Raw genomic sequence first — 18783 nt, forward strand, 5'->3', positions numbered from 1 at the left:
GAGAACAGAGTCCCTACCCATGGTTTAAATTTCCCAAAATTCCTATTAAGAGATGTACCCATGTTTAGTGTCTAATAGTATCTTAAATAGGATTACTTCTAATAAAAAGATACTTATGTGTAAATAGAACAAAAAGGCACATCAAGGGTTTTAAGTAATCCAACCAAAAAAAAAAAAAAGGACAAGAATTAGGCAAAGATTACATATGAAGGATTGATTTTTCCTGCTATTGTGATTGAGTTGAAGGAAAATGGAGAACAAATCAGATTTGGATTTTTTTTTTTTTTGCTAGGCACGTGTTTTTTTATTGGAGTTAATCCTATTCGAAATACTGTCGAGATACTAAGCGTGAATTGTTTTTGTTGGTACCAACTGTTGGAGGAAATTGCTTTTTATAAGAGGCTTTTTCTCTCTTTCATCATGGAAGATTGAATTCTGTATCCAAAAACGAGTCGCTCTGAATCTGAAGAAGACTAGCATGGAAGGCACTGTATTAGAAGGGTATTTTTGTAGCAAAAAAAAAAAAAAGAAGGGTATTTTTGACAGGTTAACTTTTGCAGCGATTGTCCCATCCAGGCTTGGCAAACAGTAATCCTGCTATCCTTATGCCTGCTCATAATTATGGTCCAACCATCTTTCTCCAAGCCACAGTAGCTAATTCTAGGAACTTCATTTCTGGAAGGACTGCTTTGATTGGTATTAATTATTGGAGGAAAGGCCAAAGATGAAAGATTTCAGCATTGGGAATCTCTTTGATTAGCAAATTTGGAGAGGCCATTCCACTATTATGAACAATGCAATTCTTTGTCTTCCAAAGCATATTCAATAAAACAAATATCTGATAGATATCTAGCAAAAGGATATGTTCTAGGGTTTCAGGATCATTGCAACCAAACGGACAAAATGAGGAGACATTTAATTTAAGTGATGTTTCCTAAGGATATCATTAAAGGGAAATTTTGGAAATTTTGGAGGGAAAAAAAAACCTAAAACACAACAAAAGAAATGTTCTAATTTTTTATGCCATGCCCACGCTTCACTCTACCTAGGACTGGAATTTTGCATTTTAATTTATATTTTTTTCGTCTAACAACTAAATTAAAATCTGAATCGTCCATATGGCATAATCGAATCTTTTTTCAATTAAAAATTGATTTTCTTATCTTGCAGTAACCTTTCCCTGAACCGTTTGAAGAATTTTTTTTTTTTTCCCCTTGGCCAAACGTTTGATGAAAATTGAAAACTTAACAGAGTGGCACAAATATGCTATCATTTATAAGCATCCTATATAAAACATCGTCAATGGTCATTGTTATACTAGTGTGCTATATACAAGTATTGAGTACGATATCAAATTTCTTGAAGCTTCTTCCTTGAAAGTGATAAAGGTCCCGCTTTGCGTTGATGACCAAACATGTTTGCTACAAGCCTAAAATTGCAAGTCCTTCATTAGAATAAAAAAACCTTGAAAAGGACCGCACTACAACTTTCTGTTGGCTCAGATAAGCACATATGGTGAGCAAATTCTTCTAGTAGGATTCTTCATGCTCCAAAGCAACTAAAGCCCAGCCACTTTCACTTGTCATAATTTTTCTCTTGAATCGGCTTCCCTGTTTTATTAATGATCATCCAGATATTGCGTATTATAACAGGCCTTCTCTACAAAAGAACGTCAAAAATTTCTGGTTTTAAGTTAGCTTCCTCATGTATTCAATGTTCAAACTGGAAAATCGGGATTCGGTTTGCGATCTCTTCCTCCATCCAATCTTTCATGGTTTAAACTCATCTTTCAACATCAAAACTTCAGCCAGAGCTCAAGATGTTGATACAATCTGAATACACCCCGGGCTAATTGGTGGTATTGGCCTCAGTGGCCTCAGGGAGAGAGGGAATCCCCAGTTGGAAGCCAATCTTCACCTAGGACTACCTTAAACCATCTGCAACACTTTTATACACCCGCTTGAATTGGCAGCAACAACCATATCTGAACTGCCCCTCCAACATACACTTGAAACAAACTGACCATTGTCATCATCAGTCTCTCTCCCGGATATGGGATCCAAGGACCCAAACTTGTGCGAAGTGATTGGCATGGGAAGAGATCTGTAGTATGAATAAACCTGGAAGGAAACATAGTATCAAAACAATATGTGATAGATTTATATAACTGATAAGCCTACCACAAATAATCAAGCCTAAACTAGTATAGACTGCATCATCTTTTCAATCCTGCTAGTGATCATCATAATATTAGTTCAATTTAAGGGTAGAAAACAATCCAAGCACCAGTTATCATCACAAAACTTATACACAAGATGTCGCATGATTGGATCTAGGATTGGCATGATCTCATTTCTGAATATACAGGGTTATTTTTTAAACATGAGTGCAATTAAAACTAACAAAGAATATTAATTTTAATGATTTTTGTAGGGAGTGGGCGTGCTGTTACTAATAAGCCCAACTATGTTTAACCTACCTTTCCTTATATGTTCTATTATTATTCAGATCTATTACAATCTTAGATTTTATTATTCATGATTTTAGGAGAGATTTAGGTGATTTGATCAGATTTATATAGATTTGATCAGATTTATTCGTTTTGTTGAAACACAGCTTAATTCTCTGTATATTTCATTCATTGAGAAAAAAAGGGAATGTATGGATTCGGATGCCTCAAGGCTAATGTGAGATGACAATCAAATCTCATAAAAGACGGTGGAAGATCCAAAACCAGATACGAAATAATAACAAATACAGAAGGAAACAAGCAGATTTTATTGTTCAAGCAATGAAGTCTCTTGGATTGGGCTTTACGTTACCAAAACTCCCCGCTCAAGCTAAATAGATGTCAATCATTCTCAGCTTGGTTGTTAACCCTTCAAACTGGACGCTGGCAAGAGGATTTGTCATGATATAAGTTATTTGATTAGCTGATCGTATGTAGGGTAAGTCAATGATGTTGCCTTCTACTTTCTCCTTAATGAAGTGTCTATCAATTTCTGCATGTTTTGTTCTGTCATCACACACAAGATTCTTGATTAGCTCAATACTTGCTTTGTTGTTGCACCATAGTTGCAATGGACCTTCATAGGGAATGTTCAATTCCTTTGGAAGTGTCGTGACCTAGATTCCTTCACATACTCCAAGAGTTGTAGCGCTGCTTCTTGACACAAGGGATTGTTTTTAGCTCCTCTATGTGACCAAATTTCCCCATACATAAGTGCCCTATCCAGTGATAGATTTTCTATTTGCTAAAGAACTTCCATGATCTGCACTTGTGTAGATTTCTTTGTTTCTTGCTCTATTTTTTTCCCCCAAAAGAAAATGCATCTATGAAGGTTGAGTTTCTAACACCTCAAAATTCTAAACACTACCTCCATGGCTCTTCTTGGGGTTGGTGCATAAACTGACTAAGACCAACAAAATAACTAATATCTAAAAGTGCAAGTTAAGTATATTAGCTTTTCTACAAGTCTTCAATATATCTCCAAGTCTAATAGAACCCTTTTTTGGCTTAATTTCCACCTTACATGCTCCATGGATGTCTCATCAGGTCTTGCACCAAGCTTCTCTCTCTCTTGTAATAGATTAAGAGCATATTTCCTTTGGGACACATAAATCCCTTTTCTGGTTCTCGCTACTTCCATGCCTAGGAAGTGCCTCATCTAATATGGAATTCTCATAATCTCCTGTTATAATCATATCATCAACGTACACAATCAGGATGGTGACTCTTCCATCATCATGTTTGACAAACATAGCATGATAAGCTTGTCTCTGGGAAAAACCAATCTTCTTTACAATCTTAGCAAACCTGTCAAACCAAGTCCTCAGGGACTATTTCACTCCATACAAAGACTTATGAGTTTGCATACCTTTGTAGAATTGTCTAGATCTAGTACTCCATCTGGGACCTCCACATACGCTTCCTCCTCTAACTCACCATCCAAGAATGCATTCTTTATATCCTTCATATCCATCTGATGGGGAGGCTAGTCCACGTTAGCAGCTATGGACAATAGCAACTTGATAGCATTGAATTTGGCCACTTGAGCAAAGGTTTCGTAGCAATCAGTCCCATGTGTTTTAGTGTAACCTTTGCAACAAGTCTTGCTTTGTACATGTTTACACTTCCATCTGGGTTGAATTTAGGAGTTAAATCCATTTGCAACCCACTAGCATTTTTCCCTTGGGAAGTGTGGTAATCTTCCAAGTCTTATTTTCTCTTAGGCCTCTCAGTCCCTCTTCTCAACTGCCTTTCTCCAGTTACGGTTAGCCATGACTTGCTGAAATGACTCTAGTATCTGACTTCACTTGTGGGCTATTCACAAAGCTCTATGCTCTAGAAGACAAATTCCCATATGAGACAAACCTAAACCTATGAATAGGGTGCCAAGTGTTAGAGCCTAACCCTTTTCTAAGAGCTGATAGCCAGCCCAACTTTTCAAGATCCAACTCTAGATCAGAATAATGGTCGTGCCTTGTAAAGGAAGGGACTCCATTGTCATAAGCTCCTCCCACATACTGCTGCATATTATCTCCCCCAAATCTAGAATTTGACTACCTAGCCACGCCCTTGTTAGTTTCAGCACGAGTTTTCACAATTTTAGGGGTGTGTTCAGGAGTGGGATTGGTCAATCCAGGCTCAGGTTGGCCTATTTCAGAGGTTTCAGATCTGGTTTCTGACGTTTCAGGTGTTCTGGTGGGGTTTCAAGTCTGATCTGTGAAGTTTCAGGTAAGATTGAGAAGTTTCAGAATTATTAGGATCAGTGATGGGTTGGACAGATCGTTCTAGGTCATTGGGACCCAAAGTTAGCCATTCTTCAGCTCAATAATTCTCCCCTAGGATGGGTAATTTGGGATAATAGCATCATCCTCATAAAAAACAGCATCCTTTGAAATAATAATCTTTTTGGTGATTGGGCAATAGCACTTGTTTTCCCCAGGAAAATGCATTATTCATCTCTAGAACTAAGTTTCCCCCATCATTTTTATGGACTAACACAACACATCCAAACACCACTTGTGTTAAAATATTAATGAGGGGAGAATTGGGATAGGTTTCAAGATGTTTATGAATAGGAGTACTAGAGCTGAGGATTATGAGGGCATTCTAATGATTAGGTAGGTAGAAGTTAACACTGTCAAAAAATAAGGGAATATATAGACTTGGGTGCCTTATAGAATCATGGCTAATATGAGATTACAATCAAATCTCATAGAAGACGGTGGAATACATTCCTAAAACAGATATGCAATAATAACAATTAAATACGGAAGAAAATAAACATAACGAATGAAAAAAGACATAGGCAGCAACTAAATCAAGCAATGAAGTCTTGGGCTTGGGCTTTAAATTTCCAACAGGTATCAAAGCCATCTCCTCAGGCTCAATGTCATTCAAGGTAGCGCAGATGCACTAGCTTCATGCCTTCACCGTTGATGGTGATAGCACCAAAAGGCTATCGTATGGTGAGGGCTCAAAAGGAGGAGGGCATGATGTGACCTCCTCATCACACAATGTGGTTACAAGTTCTGCATTGGATTCCTTCTCACAAGTCACGATAACACATCATTTGAATGACAACAATTATCTACAATGGTCTCAAAGTGTCTTGGATTTTGTTTGAGGCAGAAACAGGAAAGTATCTCACTGGGAATCCCAAATCCCAAACCACTTGAACTTGAGCATCCTTTGTGTTAGAAGTAGTTAGGGCCACTGCCCCTTGTTAGGCCTCTCTTCTGTGTAACCTAACATTCATTTTATGAATAAGATTAGTATCCCCAGAATCATGGGATTAGTACCCCTAGAATCATGATAGATTTTATTACTTGTAATCTGTTGTTATTTCTGAGATTATGGGAGTTTCAAGAGACAAAATCAAATTTGAGTCTCCCCATACTCTATACATGTAACACTCTGTGCATCAATAAAATATGAGTTGGTACTAAAAAGTAATTTCATGGTATCAAAGCCTTGGCCTTTTGATCAGTGGGGCTCAAAGCAGCTCCAGCTAACCAGTCACAAGCAGCACATAACGTTGAGGATTGAGGTAATCATTCATCATCAACTATGGAGTGCTGACACAGACCTGGTTCCGAGTTTTGCGGAGGAGACCATGGTGCAAATAAATCTTTGCTTCATGGGATGACCACTACAGCGCCGGATTATCGTTCCCCAAGTGCTGATTACATGCCGACTCAATGGCAACAACTACCTCCAATGGTCTACTAGTATCTTGATGTTTGTTCAAGAGAAGAACAAAGAGAAGTATCCAATTAGGACACCACCACCACCCAATTCTGATCACGCTCAGCATGCATTCTAGAGCACTAAAACTAATATAGTGATAACCCAGCTGGTAAACTCAATGACAGCTGAAATAAGTGAGAGCTACCCACTTGCACAAAAAGCCAAGGAGATTTGGGATTCAGCAAAAATGACCTACTCCGCCAGAGAAAATATGACTACTGTCATATGGATAAAATGTCTCCTTCATAAAATGGTTCAAGAAGACAAGTATGTGACTCAATATTACACTGCATTAATCAAGCTTTGGTAACAAATTGACCTCTAAGATACGAGAGTGGTCATGTGCTAAGGATGGAATATACTATAAGCAAATTGTTGACAAAGAAAGATGCTAAGATTTTTTTACTTGGCCTGAATGACGTGCTTGAGGATGTGCATGATCATAATATGAGTATGAAGACCTTCCCTTCCTTAGAAGAGGCATTCAACATGATTCGATGTCAAGAAAGTCAGAAGATGCTGAGTCAGAATACAACTAAGACTCTCAATGAGATGTTTGCGATAGCTGTCAAAGGATCAAGGAGATGCAAAGGGGAAGAAATCAGAAAAATGGTGTGATCATTGCAATAGGAATGGTCACATCCAGGATGTCTGCTGAAAGCTCCATGGCAAACCTACAAATATGAAGCAGAAGAAAAAAGGGCTAATGGTGGGTGCTGCAAAATCTGAGGGTGAGTCCTTAAGCACCTAAGAACTTCAAGACTTACAAGAAGATATTTGACAAGTATGCATCTGCCTCGTCAAAAATGTGTGAGAAAAACACTACCTCCGTCACACTAGCACATGTAGATACAGCCCTTACTTATGTTCTTAGTGGTATGGTGAAATCCAAAAATATTTGGGTGGCATGCTCTGGAGCAACAGACCATATCTCAGGTTTTAAAGAATTGTTCTCTGAATTTTCTGAATTCTCCGAGCATGACAGTTGAAGTAGAGAATGGACAATATGCTAAAGTAATGGGGTCTGGAACTGTTATCATATCTGAAAATATTGTTTTAAGCGATGTTTTATATGTTCCCAAGATAAATTGCAACCTGTTATCTGTAAGAAAGGTCACATTTCAAATAAATTATCTTATTATCTTTGACAAACATGGCCGTAATTTTCAGGACTTGACCTTGGGAAAAACAGTTGGCAAAGCCTAGGGGTTCCTTGAGATAACTACCATAGACATCCATCAACACATCATCTGGAAGAGTCAACCACCACATGAACATCCCTTCCCACCATATAGACCCCACTATGAACCCCGCATCATAAGCCTCCATTCATCCCATATGAATCACCTCATGAACTGCGTGTACCATGTCTTATGACCAAGCCATTAATTGGAGACACATTTAAAGGGTACATAAGCAAGCTAGGAACTATCAACATCTATGAGCCAGCTTGAGAGAGAGTGTTGGGAGTGGGCCTGCTGTCACTAATAGGCCCAACTCCGTGATTAACCTAGCTTTCCTTATATGTTTGTTATTATTCAGATTTGTTATGTGAGTTTTTATTATTCATGATTTTAGGCGAGATTTAGGTGATGTGATCAGATATTCTCTCCTCCTCCTCCTACATAAGTATTTGATTCTTATGAATTAAAAATCAAAGCTTTACTGCCAAAACATTTCACTTTTTTGTGTTGAAGTTACAACCAATGGGAAAAACATGTTCAATGAAAATTTATATATACCTCATTTGTTTCTGAACCACATGCTATGTATCCATCAGCAATTGATAAACCTACAAAATTCTGTCAAAGCAAGAGATACAACATTTCAGCCAACTGATGTAAATGAAAACACATAAAAAGATGGGATTGATAACAAAAATGAGAAAAGATATTTACAGGATCTAGCTTTTATGGATTGTTCATCACAGACATGAACAAAATAAATTTGGGCAAAGGCAATACAGGTTCATAAAATTAATATAAACTAGAATAACTTGCCCTGCACCGCTAGAGAATATTTAAACCTACAAAAAAAAAATCAAATAAAAATACATGGCAAAAAATGATGATATTGTTTAAAAGCATTGTTGCTTGATGTTATTTCACGAACAGACAGTGCGCTTTATCTGCCACACACACACACACATATATATAGATATGGATATATGTATGATACGTAACAAAGAGAAGAAAAAAAATTAAATTAAATTTATTGACATCGTATATTGGAGAGAAATTTGACATCTTAGTGAATATTAAAAAATAGCATTGTTTATATATGCTTTCATTCTTCAGACCATGTATGGCACTCAGATGCTTCATCTAACATCAGGAAATTTTTTTTTTTTTTTTGGGGGGGGGGGGTGTTAAAAATGCAGTAATAGACACTCTTAGGACGTCAAACATATAAATTCTAGCCAGAATAATAAATTCAGAATCAAACCTTCTCATTAGTGTGTCCTGAAAGGGTTAGGCTGCAGGCACCAGTGGATGGACCCTCAGAAGAGGTTTTATTAAGATCCCAAACCTTTAATGTATTATCAGTGGATGCCGAGACTAATGTCTGTGAGTCTAAGAATTTGACAAAGCTTACGGCTTTATCATGGCCAACTAACACACACCAAGGATTTCTGAGATTGCGCAGATCATAACAGTAGGTGATGTAATTCGCAGATCCAAAGGCCAGCAAATGAGAAGAATGAGGAGAGAATTGAACACAGCAGACATTAGCATCATTTCTTATGGTGCCTAAACTGTTTTTCTGCCAAAAAAAAACAGAGAGAATTGTATCAGTTCTAAATCAGCTAATAGTTGTATTAATCAGATTAAATAAGTCAGTTGTTTTAGCATCCTTTTCAGTTTGGTTGGTAGCTTAAGTTCAAATGAAGTGATACTTTGATTCAAAATTTCTCCATACAGTGTAGAATGTCACGGTAGTTCAATCATTTCACCATTTCATATTGCATCTCATTGTAACGTTTACCAGGTTCTGATTAAGAAAGCTCAAATACTTCATCCAGCCAGTTTTTTCTATAGTTTGAGAATAACTAAGGCTAAGCACCTTTTGATATATTCTTGAAATGGGGAAAAATAAGTCATACTGTTACAGTGATAAAATAATTCTCTTATTGTACAACATGAATTTGATGTTTATGACATGATAACAGAGAGTATAAATTTTCTAACTTTCTTCTCGTGTCTCAGGATCATAAAAACTGAGGAAACAGCTGTTCATGCAAATATTTACAGCACTGTCAATTGCAGGCTACATACATGCCTTTTTGCATGTACAAGCAAAAGGAAGCTTACCTCACTGATACTCCACAACTTGACAGAAAAGTCATCACTTCCACTGGCCAATTTTGTAGGGCACGCCAGAGAGAAATCAACGGACCAAGCCCTCTTTCCATGTTCAGTGAAGCAAGACAACTCATGACCCCTATTAGCATCCCATAGCTGGAAAAGCATTTAAAAATTGTGCGTGTTTAAAAGCATTACTAATATGGCAAAGCAGTACCCATGTATTAAATTCATAACAAACAGCTTAGTCCATCTACTTGTACCAAAAAATCAAAGTCAACTTCCAGTTCCAATAATATCTAGAGAACTAGATAAACTTAGATAAGAAACCAATCAATCCATATAGGACATGAATATCTTAGATAGACAATATAATCTTTAGGGCAACTTAGAGAATCAGGTAAATTAATAACCTATGACAGGTTACTAACAATCTATTACTCCACTTGCAGACATGTTTGCTTTCAGAACAGACTCATCAATCTTGAGAAACATATTACTGTTTCTCCATTCAGAAGCTGTTTTCCCAGGCATACAAGAGAACAAATGCGTAGACTGCAGACCCTAAAAAATTACTGCACTTTGGTAAGAGCTGCACATATTCCTTGTAACAAATGGATAACTCTAATTAATGTCCTCCAATGATAAAACAATGATTAAAATGCTGTCTTATATGGAAGATATACAAACCTTAACTACACCATCATAGTCTGTGGAGGCTAAATAGTTCTTGATATAGTTATTCCAGCAAACACAGCTCAGCTTTGATTTGTTTGCCATCTCAACTACTGGATAATGAATATCAACAGAGTCATTGAACAGTGAATTAAACTCAAAAATTTTTATCTTCTTTGAAACTCCAGCAGCAGCAAAATAATCCGCATCCCGGTCAAAGCTCAGAGAGCAGATTACATTAGCAGGATTGTTAAAATCTGCATTTCTTAGCATGCCCCTGACTTCAAACTTACTATAACGGGCATATTTGCACAAACCGTCAAAAAAACTTCCCATAGGATCCACGTTTCCATGTTTACCTTCATCTTTTCCAGTCACATAGCAGTTGTCATGATTTCTTAGTAAATCTTGACCTGGGTGAGTTCCAGACCCTGTTTCGACAGTCTGAATTTTGGATCTCATGGAAAAGTAAGCACTTTCAAGTTGGTGTATGTTTTTCATCAGTCTAGATTCATTTCCATTAGACATTGAGGGAGTTGAGGGAAGCATTTCTAAATGCAAAGGTTCTTTGCTGAGAGGCATACCTCTTTCAGACAACTTGATTTATTCTGAGAGCTAGACAAAACCAAGGATTTTCTTGAGTCATGCCTTCTCTCCACATCTTCAATATCTGATTCCAAGCACCTGATTTGTTCAACCAGTTTGGAGGCATCATTCTGCTTCTGCTCTTTCAATGATACGAGGAAATGCAACAATACCCCTGATTCTGCATCCTCTTGGTCAATACTTGATGACATTTCCTCACTATAAACCTCCTGCAATCCATTTATCACTTCAGATTGTAGGATTTCCCTGTAGTAAAACAAAATTTATGAGTTCACGAAAGCATAATTGTGCATAGCTCAGATTTAAGGTCCAAAATCCAAGGACTAGCAGCATATTGAATTAAACCATGCACACATCAGTACTCACTACTGAAAGAGAAATATGCCTTTGATATACATCTTATCGCTTTTGATATACATCTTATCTCAATTAAGTCCTCCAAAATATGAACTTCTAATTTCAGTCCTCCTCCAAAGCGTATTTTGTCATCAATATCTTCCTCATATTGACCAGTTAATTGATAGCTAAGAAAGAAGTGTGACTTCACCTAAAATAAAACAGATATAGTCACAGGGTGTCCAGCTGACAAAGCATCATACCTCATGAAGAAGCCATAGCACAATATGGTGATCCATCACAGCACATTTCAATGACAACTAGACATTTGATGGCCATATTAGCTTCTTGTTGGTTCATACCACACATATCTTGTAAATACATGTAAAAGAGCTCAACATGACAATAATAATGAAAACAGAATACTCTTCACAGGAATGAAATGAGGATCAAATTGAAATAGTGTTTCATCTTCCAAGTACCAAGAAATCATTTCACTCAAAAGGATTTCTAAATCTTATATATAAAGCAATCTATGAGAATTAAAATAATAGACACACATAGAGATGGAGAAGAAATATGTTACTGACAATGAAACAGTACCTTGCTGTTGGGCGTGCCGATGGTTTGGGATGTAGCAACAGAAGACAAAATCCAGCTTCCTTGGGATTTTCAGATAGGAAACCTGGAGGAAGAATCCTCTCTTGAAGATCTGACATCGCTGCAATATGTGCCCCTTCAGAGTCAAAATGGCCAAGTAACTGGAAGGAATGATCAAAATTTATCAGTTCACAACATCATGTTCAATTACTTATTTATCGACAAGACTTAATTTGAGAACTAAGGTGCAAGAAAATATATTATAGCCATTGAAAGGTCTTCCAAAAGTCGAAGCTTATTATGAATCAAGTTGCTTTAGGTTATACCAAATAAACGATTGAAAAGAGATTAAAAATTAATACTCACAATTATTTTCATTACATTTGAAATGAGGCAGCTACAGAAGTAAATAAATAAATAAATATGAAAGAAAAACCTCATAAGACACAGTATCAAATGCAAAAGATATCAGTCAGTGACAAGTCCAGTTCCATTGTGGTTCAGAAGACACATGTGGTTGCATGGCCACATGTGCCTGAACAGGACAGTTTGATGAAGAGGAGACACGAGCATACTGTTGAAATGGGCTTTCCTTATGAATACAAACTTCTCTGTCACTTAATCGCCGGCCTGAAACCTTTTTCCTTTTTACAATAATTGGCATGATTCTTTGACAGCAGCTTTTCTCATTAATATGCTACCAACTTTAGTAGCTTCACGGGAGAGGTGTACGTGAAGTCCATTTCTTCTATTTAATAGATCAGTTTCAGCAGACTCCATCATTCTTGTTTTCTCAGTGTTGAGTTTTACCTATCCCTTGACTCTCTCTCTCTCTCTCTCTCTATATATATATATATATATGTTCATGGGTATTTTGGAGAAAATATCCATGTAGACAGCTAAGGCATTTCCTAATCCTTTAGCAACAAATTTTGAACTTTCCAAGGAAGGTAGTGACATTTTCTTGGACACTAAGCTTCATAGGAGTATTGTAGGTCCTCTACAATGTGCGTTATACACAAGTGGCTGTTGCACTTTTCTAGGTCCAAATCCTATGACTTTGATGCGGTAACAGATATCGTGTATGTCTGCATCACTAAAGGTTATGGGTGTTAATGCAGCTGGCACTCCTTATATATGGTGTGACAATTCAGGAATAGTTTCTTTAGAAACTGATTTGATGCTATATAGCAAAACAGAGCATGTAGAACTTGATCTTCAGATGCATGCAGCTGATCAATGAAAAGTTACTCCAGGTGGTTGTATAGGTATATGATGGGCAATGTTTGCCCAAGAGAGATCACTATATATTTTCTCTGTTTAGGTCTACGCCCTGTTTATGCATTTAAAAAGCCAAAAAAAAAAAACAGAGAGATAAGCCATACAATATCTCAGTTTTGCTGATAGTAATATTGTTCCTCTTTTTCCTGAGAAAGTGGGGGATGTTATTCTATAGCCCTCGCCCAAAATGAATGAGAATGAGAGCCTAAGGCCCAAGCCCATTAACTAGCTATTCAGTCAACATAGCCAGACTCTATATAAGTGACATGTGCCAGTTTCATAATATTCAGGTCTGTGATAAATCGATTTGATATTTTTTAAGGCTCTCTGACAGTTCTTCCTCCTTTAACTTCTCTAATTCCTCTTCATTCTCTTCAGACAGAATTAACAAATATAGTGCCTTGCTCTAACATAATGATTAGGTCCAAACTTCTCTACACATTTAGAACAAAGCACTCGTTCTTAACTCATTGCAGTTTCAGAATCAAACAATTTGCCTGAGCTCTTCCCTAATTTGCTTGCAGTAGAAGCGTTAGTGTTGCTATCCCAGCTTTGAATTCATAATCAACACCTATGCTCATAGTTCTTTCTTTGATCCATTCTCAAAATCCCTGATAAAAAATTTGATCTATAGTTTTCTCAAAGGGGCGCCAATATCATCTCATGTTCTTCTCTATGCTCCATCAATTCCAACCCCCCCCCCAAAAAAAAAAAAAAATTCAGTGCAAATAAAACCTATCCATGTCACAATCGCCTTCAATGGAAATGTTCCAAGTGGTCTTTCTTAGACCCAATCCAATTCTTCATCGATGTTCTTGTCTCCAGCCATTGCAACCAAAAGCGCTCCCTTCCATATGCATAGCATCTGTTAGGATTACTTTTAGAAAATTAGGAAAATACATGAAAAGGGAAAAGTTGCTTTTGTGGATCAGAACCTTGACTTACTATTTTGAAGAAAGAAGTAGAAAAGTAGGGTACTATGGTCGGCTATAAGAGGGTTGTTTTGGAGAATGGGAAAGTCACTTTTTGTGGGCTATAAATCATCCTCTTGGGTTCAGCAGGAGTGTGGAGAATTTTTGTATTGAACTTGGCCCTTGTGAGAAGGAGAGAGCCAAACTCTCCAAAGTTTGGCAAGTCTGTTAGTTGGATGTAGCATGTCCTTACTGTGGTTTGTGGCTTGTGCCTTTGTTTATTGTTTCTGTATCTGTGGTATAGTAGCCTGAATTTGTAGCTGTTATCCTCCCTTCCATGTGTAACAGAGTAGTGTTTTTTCTACGAATGTAACGAGTTTTTAGCTTTTGATTGTATCTTTGTGTGTAATCCATTTTATTATAGTAAAAGTTTAGAGTTTCTGGGTTGGGTCTCATCAGGATCCAATCTCTCCACACTCACATTATTCATGGCAAGGTATTGTTCGACACCAAACAAGCATCTGGTCAGGTCTTCTCCAGAAAACAGGGATAGTCAAAGTCTTGTGAACTTGTTCCCATCCTTTTCCACAAATGGAATATTTGCTCCTTCATAAGACTCAGGCATGGAAAGTTTAACGGCCTTCTACAATTTCCTTTAATTTCACTATGTGATGACATGAGCTCTACATTTCTATCACCTTTTCACAAGGCTCCACCATCACTTTCACAATCAATGAATCTCTTCCTTCATTTCTTGAAATTCACTTTTTAATGATTCCACTCGTTGCTCTATCTTGTGTTCACCACCCTACATGAATGTACTCCTTTAATATGAAAACTGATGGAAACCTTTGTATACAACTCAGGATTAAGAAAAATAACCCCCATCCAACCAAGAAGCAAAGGGCAGAATTGATTAAATAAAGTAGGAACAGGAACAAAGAATAAAATAAAAATGACTCTCCGATCTTATGAAAGGCAAGTCTCTCCAAGTGAGTTTGATTAACTTTGTTCTTCCTTCCTCACTCAACACTCCAGCTCAAATACCACCCTGATGACTTGCTCTCTCCACCCATGCTTCACGTATCACATAAGTCATGCTAGAGGCAGCTCACCCTAGGACACATCATTATAATTCACATTGGTCCTTCCCTTTTCTCCTGATCTCCTTATTCTTTTAGCTACACATATCCACACATTGATGGACTATAGGAATTAATATTTTGAGGAAACCTAGCTTACTTTAATATTTTATTTTATTTTTTTTGTTATAGCTTGCAAGTGGCTTATGTTTCATGTTTTCAATCTTATTATATAACATCTCATATTTTTCCTTCCTAGAGAGGAAACATTGGCAAGTAGCTGATTTTTGTTTTAATATTTTTACCTTGCTTTTTGATTCCTTCATGGGAAGGAAATCTTAGAAGTAGGCTGACTATGTTTCCTTCATGAAAAGAAAACCTTGCGCTAGAGGTTAGGCAGCATATGTAAAAGATAGACACTTGGATAAATGCAAACATGTTTCCTTGATCAGATTTTGGTCTCTCTCAATAACCCCCTATGTTTAGTCTTCTCTGCCCCTCAACTTTCTGCTCTGCTTCCCCTACCCCCTCTGTTTCTATATCTTTCTCACAAATCCCTCTGTTTGCATCTAGGTGTGCGAGTGTGTGTTGCACCACAAATCTTGGCTTAATGGAATTAGGTTCACAAGGGTGTTACCTTTTTGTCATTTTGGTGCTTGACAGATTAACTAAGTTATGGATCTGATGACTGGTTACTCAGGATGCTTCACTCAAATAGTCGCGAGTGGTGCTAATTGCTAGAAGTAACCTATTTATGTGTGGGTGTTAGCTTTACAATTTTTTTTTCCCCCCAGAAAAACCATTAAAGCAAAAGGTCAACTTTCCCCAAGAAAAAAATCTCATCGGGAAATGAGGCTCAATTTAAAAGAATCAACACCATAAAGAATACAAGTAAATTGCATCTGACTAATGAAAAAGCACATTCACCAACTTTTTTACACACCTCAAAAAGAAGGACACCCAAGCAGTAAATATTTGACGATCTAGTGCAACCTCCCTCAGGGCTTGAATACCATGTATTTTCCAATCTTTCACTTACAGAAGCCAACTGCAATTGGCCTGCTCTAGACATGCAAGGGATGCTAGACATTCTCTGTGGTCCAACTGCATTGACTTTACCATCACTAGCAGTTCGAAAATATGTGTCAGATCTTGGAGAAAACTGACTCCAATCCCCAGCAACTGTCACACTCTCATTAAATTTTTGTTTCTTTGACCACATATCAAGAGACGGATAAAATACCTGCTCTAATGTCCTTTTTCTAACCAAAGAATCTTCTGAGGGAAGAATTTCACAATTCACAACACCTTCAGATATCTGCTGGTGGATGGGTAAGCCAAGGTATATGATCTGGTGTGATGGGAGCAATCTGAAATAAGATGGCCGCAGGTTATGCAATGCTACTCCCTGAGAGTGAGTACTTTCAACCAGATCAACAATATTTCTAAATATATGCAACCGCTCAGCTTTGCTTACATTTTGGTGCCCAGCTTTCAACCACTCTCTCAAAATCACGCCATTGCAGTCAGACCCATCAGATCTAGGCATGGCAGCACTAAAAGATGACTTCTCAGTTTTGGAAGCAAAGCTCAATGATCCATTAGAATCCATCTGAGTAGTACTAATGCCAACTTTCATCTGATTCCGATCTCTAGAGCCTACATGGAAGCCGTCAGAAGATGGACCTTTACATATAATACCCTTACCCTTCAATGTATGCTTAACAAAATACTCAGAAAATCCTGACTTGGATATAATTTTTGTTCGTATTCCTCCGTGAACATCACCTGCACCCCCTTTCTTTTCAACTGTTGTCAAGTGTTCTATAACTTTGCTCTGGTCATCACTAAGTGATTTTTTAGCCAACAATTCTGGGAAAGATGTAGACCCACCATCCTCCCATGCATTAGAGGTAGCCAAAACGTTATTTCTGTACCCAGTATGACTTGGTGAATTCCCAGCTCCCGAATCACCAGTTAGCTGATAAAGATTCCCCCATTGGCTCTGCCTATTATAAAACCCCTCCCGTCTGTTTGATGTACCAATATCTAAACTTGAGCCATTGTAACTTTTCACCGTTAATTCTTGAACCATGAAACCTTCATCAGCAAAAAATTGGTCAAGATGCTGATGCTCTGATGTAGTTGCATGGCTCATAGTTTCGATAACATTTCTACCCTGTCGAATATCATCATATTTTTGCGGTGGGATCTGGGAGTAGTCAGCTTCAGCTGTTGCCAGAATTTCTTCGGGTTTGACCAATGGGAAGCTTTCAGGTTTCAGTGAATATTCATCCTCTTTACTCTGATGTTGCACACCCTCAACCACTTCCAAAGGTGTTCCCCCATCAACCACTTCTTCATTCATGCTTCAAAACTGACTTCATTCAAGTTGCATAACCACTTGCACAAAGTTAGCGACCACCACATAAATTACTCATGGACAATCTCCTATGGCTATCCGTTCTTTGTGGCAGCAAGTTTAAGTTCTGGGAAACCAAAATTGAAAAAGATATTAGCATAATAATAGCAAACCAAAAAAAAAAAAAAAGGAATAAATGTCATTAATAGGGCCGTTGAATGAAATTGCGGCAAGGATGGAAATATCGAGGATGTGGTCAATGAAACATATTTAGCAGCAATACAACATCATATAGAATTTCCACGCAGAAAAACACACAGACGATAATTGACAATTAATCGCATGAAAACCACCCCAAATCATGAAACCTGCTGGATAATTATCTTTTCAAGAGAGATATTTCCAAGTTAAAATATGAAATTAGGGAACCAAAGGAGAAAATAAAGCAAACAGAAATGCTTCTTCTAGAAGTGAAATTGAATGCATTGGCGATGGCATCTTACATGAAGGGGGCACAGGGGCACAGGGGCACAGGGGCACAGGGGAGAGAAGGAACATACTCGGAGCGCAGAACTGGCAGGCGTTTCGGCATAGAAACGGAAGGATGAAGTGCAAGAATTCAGAAATGCAGAGAGGAAGAGGATCTCTTTCTGTTGCGTTGAGTCGCGCTCTGCACGGCCAGAGTGACGAAGATAACGGCGAGGCCCCGCCTTCGTGATTGCTTTCGATCCCACCGCATATAAAATCTTGACCTTTATTCAGCCCGCCCCCCGCTTTTGCTCAAAAAAAAAAAAAAAACACTCCGTTAGATGACGAAAAATAACGGAATAAAAATGAGAGGAGATAATATTAGATAAAATATATATTTGGTGTCTTAATTTTATATAAAGTTTTAGTTTAGTACCTTAAATTTAAAAGAGGTACTTTTAGTCCTTTAATTTTAAAATAATTAGTCTTAAATAGTATTTTTATAATAATTATAGTTGTTTTAAAAATTAAACTTAGCATCTAAACGTTTAATAATGTTTTATCAACATCCAAAAACTCAATATTATTATTTTTTGTTAAAGGTTTTAAGGTTAGACATTAAGAGTTTATTTTTTTAATTCAAGAGTTCAAAATAAAACTTTGTGTAAAGTTAAAAAAACTAAAAATAAAGTTTAGCCGATAATATTTTAAATACTATGGCATCAAAAAAAATTTTAAATACTTTTAAATATTATCAATATTTTTAAATATAATTATTTATATTAATGATAAAAAATAATATAAAAAATCTATTTGAATTTCAAAAATATGAATAAGTAACTTTGACAAATTTGAACATATCAAAACTATTACAAAACAAAAATAGTCAGCATGCCTATTTATC

At 37.1% G+C, this 18783-nt stretch overlaps 1 protein-coding gene across 1 annotated transcript; it reads right to left on the minus strand.

The window, feature by feature from the left end:
- Positions 1-1236: 1236 nt before the first annotated feature.
- Positions 1237-18116, minus strand: LOC114759736 (protein SPA1-RELATED 2-like). The gene is given in 9 exon segments (XM_028948968.1): positions 1237-2120; positions 7999-8058; positions 8702-9019; positions 9568-9714; positions 10249-10814; positions 10817-11085; positions 11779-11936; positions 15993-17538; positions 17972-18116. Coding segments are annotated over 8 exon segments (3135 nt in total). The 5' UTR covers positions 17418-17538; positions 17972-18116; the 3' UTR covers positions 1237-1928.
- Positions 18117-18783: the final 667 nt, after the last annotated feature.

The sequence above is a fragment of the Neltuma alba genome, unplaced genomic scaffold, assembly GCF_004799145.2.
Source record: "Neltuma alba isolate B1F8T4 unplaced genomic scaffold, ASM479914v2 tig00010887_pilon, whole genome shotgun sequence".
NCBI lineage: Eukaryota > Viridiplantae > Streptophyta > Magnoliopsida > Fabales > Fabaceae > Neltuma > Neltuma alba.